Source organism: Silurus meridionalis, chromosome 3 (genome assembly GCF_014805685.1).
Source record: "Silurus meridionalis isolate SWU-2019-XX chromosome 3, ASM1480568v1, whole genome shotgun sequence".
NCBI classification, from domain to species: domain Eukaryota; kingdom Metazoa; phylum Chordata; class Actinopteri; order Siluriformes; family Siluridae; genus Silurus; species Silurus meridionalis.
In genome coordinates this window covers 21,329,231-21,345,940 of record NC_060886.1, presented here as the reverse complement: position 1 = coordinate 21,345,940, position 16,710 = coordinate 21,329,231, and the positions used below count along the sequence as shown (strand labels likewise).

The 16,710-nt window shown below is 36.9% G+C and overlaps 1 protein-coding gene across 3 annotated transcripts in view; it reads left to right on the top strand.

Annotated features, from left to right (window-relative positions):
• raph1a (Ras association (RalGDS/AF-6) and pleckstrin homology domains 1a) overlaps window positions 1-16,710 on the top strand; it is a 55,487-nt gene that overhangs the window by 25,417 nt on the left and 13,360 nt on the right. For 2 of the 3 annotated variants that reach the window (XM_046844629.1, XM_046844632.1), the window contains exons 3-7: window positions 8,287-8,406; window positions 8,802-8,907; window positions 9,148-9,752; window positions 11,365-11,439; window positions 16,340-16,417. In XM_046844629.1, coding sequence (XP_046700585.1) covers window positions 8,287-8,406; window positions 8,802-8,907; window positions 9,148-9,752; window positions 11,365-11,439; window positions 16,340-16,417 — 984 coding nt within the window. The remainder of the gene's footprint in view (window positions 1-8,286; window positions 8,407-8,801; window positions 8,908-9,147; window positions 9,753-11,364; window positions 11,440-16,339; window positions 16,418-16,710) is intronic. The other variant, XM_046844631.1, reaches the window with a different exon arrangement.

Genomic DNA, 16,710 nt, shown 5'->3' with positions numbered 1-16,710 from the left:
CGCTTCAGATAGTGTTTAGGCCAGCAGAGACGGCTTTGCTGGACCTGACCCCCCCGCCACTACCTCAAATATTTGCCAAAAAAATGGCAAGAGGTGAATTGGCTGTCCTAAATTCCTCTGGGTGTGAAAATGTGATGCTCTGTCATAGACTTTCCCACCATAGACAGTCCTAACTTGCTCTCAGTGTTCTTGGGATAGCTTGATTCTGAAGTCTTCAACTTCCTCTTCGATTCACACTAAAATAAGCATTGTATGAATTGTTTGTACTAGCAAGACTAGTTATGTTTTAGATCAAGCAAATACTTCAAAATAATCATGCTTCAAATAGTCCTTTTTGTGTTATCACATGCAAATTAACCGTGAAACATGTATTATTACATGCAAATTAAGCGTAAAACATGTATTATCAAATGCAAATTCACAGTAGGCCTGTCCCAAATTTTGAATAAATCCAGTCTTATCGTAACAGGTTATCATCAAAAATAGTATAAGTGCTTTTACTGTATTTGTACTCAATACCAGATACCTTTTTTTCCTTACCCAGTCCAAAACTCAATTCTACAGATACTAAGTCAGTCAGGCATTTGGATAAACTGACTCATTGCTGACTTTTCCTAAGGCTAATGGCTCATGTGTTAGAAAGTCCCATGGAGCAGGACATCAAATGTAGACAAATGTAGATATTTAGATGGAAAATTGTTTGAAGGAAGGAGCAAATGGCCTTCTGTGTCATGACTGGAAAGTCGGTTGGAGTATCTGTTTGGCTGAGCTTTTTTTTTTGGCCAGTGAACAATACTGCCTGATGTGATCTTCTGTTTTCTTGCTTTCTTCAGATGACTTGAACATTTGCAGTCTAATAAGAATGGATGTCTAAGTGTACACATGACAGTCTGGTTTTATTATTTGCCGTTTTCTTATCCATATCGAACTGCTTTGTTTTTGCAACTAGAAGCAAACTTTTACTATTACATTGTAATAAATAGATAATTTAATGAAGGCCAAAGAGTAATACTGTAATACTGTGGGTGGTAGCAGTGAGAGCGGCACTAATTATTCCCATATGTCTGTGTGAGATAAGTGCCAATTACAGTGGCATTTGCTGAACTCCAGCGCCCAGCACCTCAAACGTTCTTTATCATCTTTGGCAAGACTCAAGACCTTACTGTGCAGGTTGTGACTTAATATGATGATTTGGTGTTGAGTCTCCAAGAAGTCCCAAATTTGTAATATCGAGTAGCAGCAAAACACAAAATACCATTTTATCCGACATGTTGTGATTTGACGATTAAAGAGATGTTTTAATGTTTTTTTTATTACATTTCAAGAACAAACTGCCATCTTTTTATAAATATTTGTGGTCAGTAGAAGACATGCCACGCTATGTTGTTGTTCTAGAATTGAGTAATAAGGGCCAATGTTAATGAGACTCTTATTTTCAGGATGAAACAGATGTAAGAAATGAAATTGCCATTTTCAACACTTTGCCCATTAGTGGTCATCGTCAGTTTGCACAATGCTAGATTATAAACACACACAGACTTGATCATGATAAGAAGGAATTTTAAACTAATTATTATAAACTCATTATAACACTTATCTTGTACTGTTTGCCAGTCCGCTGTAATAGTCATAAATCTGCATGTGTGTTTCTCTAGCTTCACATCTGGAATACTGAAGTTAAAGTCTCTTGCTAATTCATTTTCATTTTTTCCTACAGCAGCTGAGGCCAGCTATTCCTCTGTGAGCATCACTGCATTTGTTTTTCTCTTTGAAATTATGGCAAGAGGAAAAGAATGAGTATAAAAAAAAAGATCTGGGTCTAATTTGAACCTCTCTCTCTTTCTTTGTCCCACTTTCAAATCTCTTTTAGTACCACAGATTCAGAGTCGGTTCAATGTGAGCAGCTTATTGTGGTTAAACACAAATACAGTCTATTCAAATTGAATATTTAATAAATTACTTAGGGTCATCCTCCAATATGGTTACAGTGCTATTGGATTAGTGAGAGAGGATTTTGACACTGCTGTCTTTTTGGACAAGTTTGAAAGATTGTTGTTGTTCCTGGATGGCAAACTTCATACTCCACAATATAGCACTCATAAATCACATATTTCCTAATAACAGTCCATGGAAATGTACCTACAACCAGCTTGGGTTGTGCTGGTTGTGCTAAAGGTGCTGCCGACACTGCAGCTGAAGATGTCTGGAGTTTAGTAAAGCTGTGTTGGAATACAGCACTGGTGTAATATTACATTAATCACTACAACAAACAGAAACCTTGACCATAGTAACTGTCTCCAAAAGCAGCTTAGTCAATTATTATACTACTGAAATTTTGCATAGGATTGTGAAAGGATGTCTTGAGATCCTCTTTCTGATATGTGTTGCAACAAAAATACAATCTGTTTTTTTTCCTCATTTTATTTTTGGGTTAGTACAGTCATGCAATTTGTTTGTCACTTTTTGCTCATGTGCGTGATAATGAATACCTCAAACACATTGCCTGTGTATATGGATCTATTACAGAATGTTCTAAGTGGGTCAATGCACAGATGTAATAATATTAATAATGTTGATCTTTGCATAAGTACAATTTGTAACTTCCTTCTAATGTTTTTAGTTATGCATTTATTTACTTTAAATTTTAATTAAAAGTACTGAACACATTTGTTTAAAACAACACTAGTTTCTTTATCTTTTGACACATACAGAAAAGCCATCAAGTATGCTTGATATATTTATCATATTGTCCTTCCATAGTAGCCCCATGACTCCCTTAAACAATTCTACATTTTTATTGCAAGCAGAAACACAAGCCGGTTTTTGTGGAGCCGTCAAACAGTAGTTAGAAATAAATCTTGCTTCCAGGGAGAGACATGATTGTGTACTAATCATTGCTGGTTGGTGTGTTTAGTATTCATACACAGCAGTAGGAGAAAACCTCAAGACTGGTGCAGTTATAAAGTGGATTTCAGGCCCAAATGTGAAGAAACTTGCTCTCAAAACATCAGCTGAGTTATTTCCATCATTTATTTTTCATGAACTTGAGGATCAACTCAAGAGATTTGGGTTCAACTCAAGAGCTTTGTGCTATACATTACTGTAGTACTGACAGCTACTTTCTTATATATACACACTTTTGTATATACAGCTATTAAGGAATATGTTGTCATATATCGTTGAACTGGTGCTGTGGTTATTCCTAGAGCTCATGGGCCAAGTGTCGGAATGTCGAAACCCAGAAACGAGGCATCAAATGTAAACATACAGTCATGTGGAAAATAGATTAAAAGGAAATGGAAAAATATGGTCTTCTTTAGCATGGCTGGAAAGTCAATTGAGGCCATGTATTTGGCTGAGCAGTTCTGTGCAAACAGTCCACAGAAATATGGACAGGTTCATCTCAAGTGCTATCTGAGCTCTATGCAACATGTGTGTTACTGATCAGAGCTCACATCCCAGCTGCTTTCTTCTTAGACTTCCACAATTTTATGTGAAAAATAGGCTGTTGCATGTGCTGCCTGTAGAATGTCCCCGGGTCATAACCTCACTTCAAAGCTTCCATGTTTCCATTTTTAACAACATGCGGGAAATTGTGGAGCTGAATGTGGAGCTGGGCTTTTTCTCTGATCTGTTTTCAATATTAATTGAGAGATATAAACTGTCAGGAGATATGGAGGTTTTAACCTACTATGATTACTATGACTTAAATAATTCTTGTCTGATTAACTAATGTAGATTTTGTATTTTATCCTGTGTTTCATTAACTATTAGGAGATATGCATGTTGGATTATTGCTACTTTCACACTCCGCTTTGGGCTGACAATGTCAACCATATTATCTCTTACCCTCATGCCCCGCTGGATTTTGGATCAAGAGTATTAAGTGCGAGTGATGGCACCTGGCATTAGTACACATTGCGCAGTAGTTTGGCTGGAACTGAATCTTCTTACCTAAACACACTGACCTCTGACACTAAGGTCATAGAGTCAGTCATCGAGGAGCTGTTCTCCATTTACAAACAGCATGGATCTGACTGTGGGAACCACTGTCTGAGATTTGAGCTCATGGTATAGGAATGGCAGCTATTTTACACACTGCTGAAGTCATGAAGAAAAGCACATTCCATATGGATGGATGTTAGCTGCCACAATTATCAGATATTAATTATTGCTGTTGTGTTAAGGGCTATCAAAAATCAGATAGAAGGCAAAGTATACATGATATGCAATATCATAAAAAGCTATGTACCTCACCAAAAACACAAAAAGTGATAGTTCAGTGAGTTTATTAAGCATGAATATGTCTTTCCAGCTCTGTGAATTTGTACGGAAACATCGTATGATTGTAATAACCTCAATTTCAGTGATCTCAATTAATCCATGTGATCCTGATCACTTTATATAACTCTAATCTCCCAACTTAATTTTAATCAAATTCTCCAAAATAAAGTTCTTCCCATTACCTCAGATAATCATTCAAATGTTAGAACATTGTTAGAAATAATGACAGTGGTATTTAGTGTATTGTCCTGTGTTCCATTAACTTCAAATGATAAATTTTTGTGGCATGTTATATAAACTCACATATGTTTTCCATCTGAGAGAAATAACTTAAAGAGCAACTATGTGCTGTATTTTTTGCTTGTGCCCTGTTACAGAGTATGTGTCATAAAGCTTTGGCCTTTTCTCTGGTGCTCCCGTCAGGAGGGATGTCTTATGCAACACAGCAGCCCAAGAGGGAGACTGAGGAATCCATTACATCCTGCCCATTTCCTGTTCACATTAGACTGTCCTCCTTCACACACAGATCAGTGTCTCCTGTACTCTAAAACCAGTAAAGACTCCCTCATAGTGAGGCACTAACTGTACGTACGTGTGTAATGTGATATGAGCAGTGCTACAGCTGTGTGTGGCTGCTGTAATACCAGAGTGCCAGCAGAGCAGCATGAAGCAGACTAAGGATAAAGGCCAGGCTCAGACTTAGCAGATCAGAGCATGTATGATCACTTTAAACGTTTGGCATTAAAATAAATACAGGTGCATTAACTTACAAAAACAGAATCTCAAGACTGGCAGCTTCTACTTCTCAAGAGAGGGAAATACTCTAGTAGCTATGGGTTGTGAGTTTAAATCACAACACCAACCTGCTGCCATTTATAGGCGCTTAAACAAGACCCTCAACCTCCAACTGCTCAGTTGTAAGTTGCTTTAAATAAGGGCATATGCCATTCATGTAAATGACTCTTAATAGTTTTTCACTGAACCCCAATTGTTCTGTTTTCACTGAGCAGTGACCCATAACTATATCTAAGTACTATTGCTGAATATGGAAACACTTTTTGGCAGGATACAGAAGGTACTAAAAAGAGGCATGCAAGTAAATCAACAAATGATCCTAATCATTTAACTGGTAAAACAGAATCAGCATTTTGTTATAACAAAAAATAAATAAATAAAAAACGAGCTTCAAATAAAAAAAGTTACTTTTTTAAATATTTTATATGTGATAATGTGCTGTTTAGACATCTAGTATATTCAGATAAACTCAGTTTGTATAGCACTTTTAACATGAACAATGAACACAAAAAGCAGCTTTAAAGAAATAATAATAGTATTACTGATATCGCCAAGCTAGTTAGAAGCACAAACAAAGTTTGTACGCCGTTTGTTTCTTTTCTTTTCAAATGTTCTTTTCGGCAGCTTTTAGTCTCCTGTTTCTCAAATATAAAATGTAGACCTTGGGGGGCTTTGCTGTTGCTACTAATGTTAGTGTTTACTGTTAACACGTGGGGAAACATTCAAACAAACGGTAATGTGAGGGAAAACCAGGGTATGAATAGCAATTCGTAAATGCACTGCAAAGCATAATAATTTGACATGTCATTTGGACGTCATTGTCATTTAGGTTTGTTTTGAGACATTTGCTTTACTGTTAAAGCTCATTTTAGCCCCATTATAGTTCTACTCTCACAGAAACTAGTCACTTCTAAATAACTTCTATAAATTAGCCAAACTTTGATCCAAGATTAGCAGTCGTGCTGGTTTTAGTTTTAGATCTTTGACGCTGTCTTTCTTTCTCTCGCTCGCTCACACACACACACACGCATACACATACATACACATGCACACACACACACTGCTCACACCTATTCCTGCTGGTCTAGGCTGTGTCAGCAGGGTGTGTGTGGGCACGTCTCAGATAGCGTACGTCCTACGCCCCATGCTTGCCAATCCCAACCTTAAATTACAGGGCAGATAACCACAAGGAGCTAATTGTAGCACGGTTGCTTGAAAGACTCCTTTCCCATGTTCACTTTTGTAGCGTCCATTTTTATATATATTTGCAGAAATGTTTTCTTTGGCTGAAATGGCTTGGGAATACTGAAGCCCAAAGAGGGGAAGAATAGTTTGTGATATTGCAGAATGTTGACTCCATTGTAATCATTGTAGCAACATGTGTACTCTTTCTCTGGTGACCCAATGCTGCATTAAATTGAATGCCTGTACTCTTAATTGTGTAGTAGTAATGCAAACCTCTTCTTGTGCAGTTGTGGTGTGGCAGGCCCATGCCTGTGCTAAGTTTTTAATGAACACATATCTGCTGAGGGGTGCAACACTGAATCACTAGCGCTGACACCATCTTAATTCATCTCACCCAGACACCGTTCTGCTGGGCTTTTCACACTTGGGTCGTATATTTTCAGCATCTTCTCTCTCTGTGGTGTCCAGCATCAGCAATATCCCTTCTAAACAACAACCCTTCTCTCATCCCTGCTGTGTGACCAGTTACATTTCTGTACTGATAGAAGGACCGGGCATTATGGCAAAAATAAAATTTCTGCAATACACAACACATTATTGTTCCTATAGTAATAGCTCATACATTATGGATTGTATGGCAAATCTTAATTGTTTAAAAATAAAAATGTATATTTGTTGATGTGTTGAAACTTTCTGTTAGGAGACATCTATGTAGCATTATAAAGAGCAGACAGTAATCCACTCTGTGATGGTATAATACAGTCTGATGTGATGTGTAGACCCTGAAGTATTCTTTCATCGTTTTTAGTTCCTGGTAATACATTTTTTTATTTTACTTGAATGTATTTTTTTTAAAATGCTAAGCTTTCAATTCATTAAAATCTTTATAGACAATAAGCATTTTAAACTTTGTAATGGTAAGACATGGGAAATACATTTTTATCTATTTTCAGTGATGCAACATGACTGTAGTAAATGAAAAAGGAAAAGAGATCACTATAATAATTTCATCTAGTTTATTTGAAAATATCTTGATTATTTTCATATAGTTAAGTGGAAAGTCCTGGGGTTAAGACAATGTCCTTCTAATCAGAAGGTTGTGAGATTGAAGAACAGCACTACCAAGTTGCCGCTGCTGGGCCCTTAAGCAAGGCCCTTAACCCTCAGCTGCTCAGTTTTATAAAGGAGATATGTGGAAGTCAGTCTGGAAAATGGCATCTACCAAATACTAGAAATGTTATGATATTTATTCTTTGTGCCTTTATTCTTATTCTCTATGTCAGTGAAAAAAAGAGCCCCTTTTCAGATGAAGCAGTTCAGAAGACTTAATATGTTTTGATAGTTTGGATTATTTTGTGCCAGAATATTTTATTTGAGTTTGTGTTAACACGTGCTGCTGAGAATTTGGAGCATAGCCAATGTTGAGAATTGAATAGTTATGACAGTGATTGCTTGACTGTGATTTGACAGTGATTGCTTGTTTATGTTTATGGACAATATCCCAGGAGCGTGTATGACAGGAGATAATGTCCAAGTGTACTGCTGTCTATCTGATCCTTTCCATTTTTTTCTTTCTCCCAGGCTGTTTTTCTCTTACACACACACACACACTCACACACACACACACACACACATAAACACACTACATCTGTTTATCTCATGTGTTTATACACACTGCAGGGACTGCGCTCTGCATCATTAATAAATCAATCACGCTGTTGATGGTAACTTCAAAGATGTTTAAAGTAATGGTTACTCTGCATGGTGTCAATTGTTGAAACATGTTAAAAAAATTCTTACTCTGTAGTGTTGCCAAGATATATTTACTCATTAACACTAGGGGGCAGTGTAAGATCATTATTGAATACAATATGGCATCAAACAGTATGTGTGTTTGTTTAAATATCAATTAAGCAAAGTAATATAGGTTCATAGGTGTTCTAGTTAAGGCATCTTCAGTGTGATTTCTGATGAAATTGTATATTTAGTATACTTATTGTGCTGTATGTGTTTGTTTCTCAGATGGAGCAGTTCTCAGATGATGAGCTAGACCATGCTGCTGAGGAAGACAGTGATAAGGAAGACCAGGACCTGGACCAGATGTTTGGGGCATGGCTCGGGGAGCTGGACAAACTAACCAAGGTTGTGCGTGTGTGTTTTAAATTACAACTATAATGTATCGTTTTATATATATTATTAAGTGATATGCTTTGTACGTTGTTTATAGGTAAACTTTATTAGGAATGTTAGTGAATGTTAGTGAAAGCCATGACATTTATTGAAAATCTGTGTTATTTTGACAGCAAACATTTCTCTGCAGATTAAGAGTATTAGTACCCAGATTATTTCCTATGAACAGTCTATGAATGTCATTCTGTGTTTTCACATACAATGAATTCCTCACATACTAAATTATTTGATGAATATAAATAATAAATAAAAATTCATGTTTATAAGATCAGTTCACATCTATAATAAAGTTTCTGTGGAATACTTAAATAAAGTATTAAGCTTTGTCTTATTATATTGCTTTGTAGAGTTTGGATGATGGAAAGACAGAGAAAGGGGTGCAGAAAGCACCTCTCAGACAGGAGACTAACATGGCAAACTTCTCGTACCGGTTCTCCATATACAACATCAATGGTCAGTTTGATGTTTCCCATTTTCTACCCAAAGACAGACACACACAACCTGCATCTTTGAGATAAAATATTTCAAACATGATTCACCTCTGATAGAAACACATAATAGATGCTAATACCTTTTGAAATATTGAATTATATTTTACTTTATAAATTTATGATGATTCAGTGCAATTCATTTTCATGGTCACTTGGTGTCAACCCCACTGTAACCAGATGTGTTGTTTACTTTATCACACAGAGGCACTAAACCAGGGGGACTCTGTGGATCTGGATGCCCTAATGGCAGACCTGTGCTCTATCGAGCAGGAGCTGAGCACCATCGGCAAACCAAGTAGTGGCTCCGCAAGACTAGGCCTGAGTGGAGAAGCCAAAATGCGACAGAAACCTCCAGCTGGCCGTAGCCACAGTGTGAAGCACACAGGGGGAAGTGGAGGCAGCAGTGGAGGTAGTGGAGGCAGCAGCAGTAGCAGCAGCACTCGTGTCTCGCCTGCATCTACGATCAGGCCTGCGCTTGCTTCCAACTTCTCCCTGGATGACATCACTGCCCAGCTGGAGCGTGCCTCGCAGAGCATGGATGAGGCAGCACGCCTCAGTACAGTGTCCCTCGCCTCCACCTCCTCAGCGCCGTATTCTACCTCTACCATGAGGAGGCCTGCTCATCACCATCACCGGCGCACTGGCTCAGTAGGGACTGTCATCGAGCATGATGTGAGGTCCATTGTGCACTCGTCTCGCTCCAGCATTAACTCTGCCTCAGCATCCAGTGTTGACTCGCTGGAGATGGACAAGTCGAGGCAGCCGGAGCAGGATAGTCTCCAGGAGCATAGCCAGCCGAGCTCAGAGGTAACTCTTTTGTTTCACGTGTACAATAGCATAATCAATAACATGCGGTGGATACAGTTACAAATTAAATAGTAAAATACAATATAAAATAAAATATGCTGTTTATCATAGCAAAGTTGTTCAAAATCTATCTGTAATACAGAGTTAATTAGAGTGTGTGCGTGTGTCTGTCTTTTGATTTGTGTTTATGAGGTAAATAGGCCGGCATTTTTTTTCAGTCACGCTCTCATTCTTCATCTCTATAGCATCTAAGCAGGACATTTACAGCCTCCCACTTTCACTGCACTCATCTGTTCCACTCACAAACAGATCCAGGTCCATTAAGATCGCATCAGTCTAAAATCACAGACAGGCAGTCTAGAGACACATGAACCGTTGGATAACTTGTATTGAAGTGATGGATTGACTTGTGTAGCTCTCTCCCTAGAAGACAGACTAGGACACCACACTGGAATTTACTAAAGGGAGAACACATTTTAAATATACACCAATCATATTATTTCTTTTAAAATCGAACCATTGTGTGGAGACAACATACACAATTCAACTGCTGCCTTCATTGTTACAAAAAAGGCCTAACAGGGATGACTGAAATTGAGGCAGCAGATGTGGAGATTAAGTGGAAGGTTCAGGTTTCTGCATGTCTGTTTTTTTAACGTCACAGCGAATGCCACTTTGTCTCTTAATGCAGAGGTGAAAATATAGATGCACGTCAAGCTGTAGCTGTGAGCTGAAAACATTTCGCTAATCATTTGACTCATTGTTTATTTTGTGAATTCCAGGCAATCATAAAGTGTTATAACTAAAATAAATTGAAAAAGCAAACAAATTAATATCATTTATTCAATATTCAAAATGATTTAATTTGGTAGATTCGATATCCAGAGCGACGAGCAGAAGTGCTATGTTGTCTGTATCAGTAAGTACACAGTCAGTCTTAAAGATCTGCTGGGGAGATATTATAGTAAAAAAGTACACTGAAAACTTTATTTTTGCAAATTTAAAGTGCTTACTAAAGAGGTTCAGGAAGAGGTAAGTCTTTGGAAGGTGTCTGAGCACTGGTATCATCACATATCCGTGGGGTTTTATGATTGCTGCTGCTCAGGGTCTGTCATATAGACAATTTTACCTGAGTGTATATGAGGTTATGCATTTACAAAAAAAAAAACCCAGATTTGTTGGGGACAAGATTTTTGTGAGTTAATACATAAGTCACATACAGCTCAGATCTAACGCATCACCAACTATAGCAAGAAAAATCAATGCAATTAAATGTATTGTATAGTTTTTGAAAAAACATGTATCAGTGTTAAATGTGACTAACATAAAGCAAATGTTATTATTGATCAATATTTAAATTAATCTTTCACATTTATTGCATTTACAGGTCCTATGACCACCACCTGCTTTAATCTGCTGTGCTTTCACAGATTTGCAGTTAATAATCACCGCTCTCTCTCTCTTTCTTTCTCTCTCTCTCTCTCTCTCTCTCTCTCTCTCTCTCTCTCTCTTTCTCTCTCTCTCTCTCTCTCTCTCTCTCTCTCTCTCTCTCTCTCTCTCTCTTTCTCTCTCTCTCTCTCTCTTCCTCTCTCTCTTTTTCTTTTGCTCAAAGCACTCGTATCTGGACAGGGAGACTTCTCTGATTCTGAAAAACATTGCAGGAAAGCCCTCTCACTTGCTGACAAAGGTGACACCCTGATTTCTGTCGATGTAATCACTCTTTTCTGGTGGCTGTTTAACATCACTCTGCATCACCCTCATGCACCCTGCATTTCCCCTTTAGTTGGATGTCTGAGCGGTCAATGATAATTTCTCTTGCATGATGGCTTTACATTTTACATTGTTTGCTTCATACCTAGCCTGACCCTGAACCCTGGTCCATTTGTTATACAATTTTAAGCTGTAGATATTTGACAAGCATAATTATGCATATCAGTTTTGGATGGAATGATAATTTCTGTACGTGTATGTTGGGAATGTTTTGACTGGTGTTGGTTTGCACTGCTTGATCATGTCATGTGTCAGTGTTCATAGTCGTATTGCTAGACACATTATGATGGTTATGATTATTAATTCGGTAATCACAGCATGCTCACAGCATGCATCCATCACATGGAAAGAATTTACATCATTCTAATGTGTAGACTATAAAAAATCATTCCGGTAGCTATAAGTGAGGATAAGAATTTTGCTCAATGTTGATGTGAAAAGCATGTGCTTGCATGTGTCAGCACTCTGAGTGATGAATCAGCCTCTCTGCTGCAAAATACAGCTCATTACAACAACGTCTGAACATTTACGTTTGTGTTGTATTTGTATTATTTTGTATGCAAATCAAAGACAAAATTGTTTTCAAAACAACACATGGTTTAATAAGAATTAAATTTAGAATTTTTATATAAACATTTCTGTAATTATTAGGAAAAAATCTTAAGAGGCTATAATTTTAGCCGTAGTACAGAGGAAACATTGTAATCATAGCCCACCAATTGTTTTTTAAATGTCTACGTCTTGTTACTGAGTTGTTGTTAATCTTCTCGTTTTTGAAACGTTAGCAATTGACTTTTGTACAGTGAGTTAAATGTTAATACAATTTCAAGAGTTTTCCCTTCATGACAAATCTAGAGGTGCCAACCTTTATGCATTTTGCATAAATTTTAATTTAAACAGCTGAGTTATCAAACACATCCAAAATCAATTCCAGAATAACAACAGACCTGATCAATATGTGAAAATAGAATTGAGTTGGAATTGGATTGACAGTTTTTGCCTTTCATGGTTGGCAGGTCTGGAAATCGTTTTGTGTTGTTAGTGTTTTTTGCTGGTTATCAGCATTTGCTCAGATTAAAAGTGCTGTATATGCAGATATTCCTTTGAATGGGGAACAGCTTCTATTACAAGTTGTGTGCAGGTCCAGCAGGCAGTGTCTCAGGCAGACCTCTGGATCATTATAGAAAAAAAGGAACTATTGTGCTGTATTACTGTAAATGCAGAATTAGAATTATTTACAGTAGTATTATTTATAGTTCTTTCTTGAAATTTTGACATTTTTTTTGTTTTGAAATTCATTTCAGTAATGTGTTCATTATTTGGGTGTCTAGATTAAGGAATCCTCAGTCTCTATTTATACAGAGGAACCAGTTAACACATCTTCATGCAGGTTGCTGCTCTTATTTGCTTTTTTAATGTGGGTGCTCCCCATTTCTTTTCTCAGAAAAGAAGGGTAGAGATGGCAGAGTCCCTGTTGACATATTATACAGCCATTTTCTCTTTGTAAAGTGTGTAATAGTAAACAGCACACTTAAACCGTGATTAAGAGGTCATAAAATGAATTCTTTTGAGGAAAAATATTACATATTGGTCAAAAACTGGTCGGTCAATACCTTCCCCAATGATTCTGAGTTCTTTATCCTCTGCACTTTGTGACTCATACACCAGTTCATTACATTTTTGTGCAGTCTAGTCTGTGTTGCTTAAAAAGTTTTGAGCTGTCTGGTGTAGATGGTGCTGCTAGTCCTGACTGACTAGAGCTGTTCAGCGTGTTTCTAAACAGGAATAAAGTAAAGCTGTGACAGAAGGGTCATGACGAAGCAGCACTCAGCCTAATTACTCGAACGAGTCTGAGAGCAAGCCAGCTCATGCTTAATTATCAGGACTCTGCGAATCGCTTACTCCACACACCAGGGCTTGTTAAAATCAGTCTTCGTGGAGTAAGAGAGTTGATTTAGGAATGCTTTTACAGTTTATATCCTAATAAATTGTCACGCATCCAGATGTTCTTATAGTGTCAGTGTTCTATATATTTAAAGGTAAAGTAGAAACTGTTTGTAGTGTAGTTGTTTCATTTGAAATGGCTGTCTTATATGAATGTGTTTGTTTGGTATGTGAAGAGTTAAGCACTGGAAGGTTGTGTGTGTTTAACCCAGGTTTAGCAGCTTGTCATCACGGACAGTGAATGCAGGAGGTCAGGCTGAAGGAACATGCAACCTCAGCTTTGGTAATCTCCTTTAGTTGAGGAGTAGAGTTAAATCTCAAATCACAAATTCCTTGTGCACTTTGACCAGTGCAGTCACCTGCTTTGCATGGCCATTACTGCAAACCTATAGCAGAGAAGTCTTCAGGTCTTTTGTAGTTTATTATAACTATACTTGCATATAATGTTATATAAATGGCATTTCTTTCACCAGGGTCGTCTCCATTTCAATGCTATATACACTATATAGATATATACTGTATGTAAAAAAATAATCAGCTAAACATTAAACATTACAGCCCAAATATACTTACTCACATAAAATATTTTTGTCTGTTTGAGTCTTACACTCAAGTAGGTTAGTATATTTACATCTGACTTGCTAGCAAATATGAAAAGGTTATAGTTGCCAGTTAATAATATGTTAGTCGACATGTCAAAAGTGATTCAGGTTGACCTTTTATACTCATCTGAAGCACTGTGTAAAGTCTAAAGTGCTTGTTCGCTTTTTTATTTACTTAAAAAGCATGTGAGAAATATAGTTTTGTCAGTTTGGTTTGAGTTTTAATGTCTTGAAAGGAAAAATGTTGAAAAAATTTTAATTTCAAAAAGTATTTTCTAAATAAATTACTCTAAGTAAAATGTTAGTTAAATCCCTAATAGAAATAAATGAATACGTGTTTTTATTTATTATGAATAAACGTGAACGCAAGTAGCCCAATAATTATAGTGCAAGCTATACAAATAAAAAATCAAGACACATCAAGATATCAATTACACCCTTCTTCAAGATCAGATTTAATTATGTGATGTCTTGAGGTTTCCACCCTTAGTGACTTTCTTCAAGTAGCATTAGCTTCATTGTAAAATGAAAGAGGAAAACTTTCGACACTAAATGTCTTTTTACAGTGTACACATTTGACAAATGTGTGTTTCTGACTATAGGTTATTATATATATAGTTCTGTGAACTTGAAATTTTACTAATCCTTGCCAAATTTGTTCTTGATTTTTTGGTAGCTCATAGAAGATAGTTTGTGGGTTTAGTGTATGAAATTCAGGCTCTTTATTCCTTTGTTGTTTCGTATCGTGTAACTGGTCTCTCATCTCCTGTTGCCTTCTTTATCAGCATGTCTGATAGCTCTGGCCTTTCCAAAAGATACCTGAGGAACAACACCTGCTCAGGCGCTCTGCTCACTTACCCCAACAAACCCTTGTTTATGCCAACATGAATGCATGTTTTCCCAGCAAGCGGGCAAATGGAAGTGCCTGATCATTATTTTAATCAGCTAATTGGTCAGAGCTTCCTGTACTCTGCTGTTCTGGTGTTTTATGATGGGTAGGAGAACATCTGTTGGGTTGTCGACCCTTTCGGTTAATGATTAGCAGTTTCTGTTTGCTGTGACATTGGGATTGTTTTTTATTTGCGAAGGATCTTAAGAATTCAAGAATATAAAAAAATGTGTTTGTTATATTAGACCATTTTTTGGATACCAGATTTACCATCTGGTATTGACATTATTATATATATTATTTGTTAACTACACATTATAATACACAACATGTAAGGAATATAACATGAAAGGTCAGTTATATGAGCACTGTCAACCCTTTTTAACCCCTAATAATTATGTTCAATTTTTTGAAACATTTATAATACAGGTCAGTTCTTACAATATAGCACCTGTAAGTAAGAAAAAATATGCAGCTTGTCATATTACTAATTATTAGAAATGTTGCTGTAAAGGAAAATTAATCAAATCTTTCTAACCAATCAGATTCAAGAATTTAAACAGCTGTGTGGAAAAAAAAGTTGTAAAAATTGTGAGCTGATTGAAGGCAGTAAAGTTTAGTCTTCATGTAACTGTGTGTCCCAGCAAGACACTGCAACACAAAGAGGATAATACACTGTGGCTCGACGTGATCCTAAACCCGCTGCACAGCTGTCACAGGAAAGCATGCACACATACACGCTTGTGCACCCATGCACAGAGAAAAGGAAAAGGCTTTAGATTGTGCTTCCTAGAGAAAATTAAATGGGCGTGGTTAGTCAAAAGGGGAGGGCATATGTGTGTGTGATACTGATTACGGACCGCCTCCTCTCCTAACTCTCTTTCCTTCTCTCTAATGTCTGGCATGGATGTGGTGGTGTTTTTTTTTTTCCAGGATTTCTCTTTCTTTTTATATCAAGAATCCATGCTTGTTGCATGTCATTTATGGTGTTAAATTAAGATTATAGTGGACAGTATTGGTGATTCCTGTTCCTGTGTGCACCTCTTTTTCTCTGATATTGAACTCCAGAAACAAGGATACATGGATTATGGAACAGCCTTCTCTATTACGCTGTTCAACAGATCCTCCATACATTAAGAAAATTACTCATTTTGAGTCATTTTTATGTGTAGCTCTTTGGATCTAAACATCAGAGACACTGCCTGCCTGGTTGAATCTGTAATTAAAATGTCTTCTTGTTGGAGAAATCAGGTACAGTTGGAGTATAGCAACAGTGTAATCAAGGAAACGTATCAGGATTCATTCTGATGAATTCATTTTTTTAGTTATGTAATGTTTGTTTTATTTAATTATGTAGTAAAATAAAGTGTGTATGTGTGTAGGAGGAACAGGCTGCCAAAATTAAAGCAGAGAAGATACGAGTCGCTCTGGAGAAGATTAAGGAAGCGCAGGTTAAAAAGGTGAGAATTTTCGGACAAACATGAAACATGCACTATTGTTCATTATGTGAAACGTAATTTGTCTCCTAGAATATCTTTAAAATGTCTTTATTACAGTTATTACTGTATTTAAATTTGTATTGTATCGAATTCAAGTTGACATGGCCTTAGTAACTAATTTTTAATTAGGTGTTCATTTATTCCACTGTTGATTATAATTTTAATGCATGTAACATCACGTAAAACACCAAGGGTTATTCAGGGATCACTGTTACGAGGTTAACATTAACTACCAGCTGTTGAGTCAGCATACA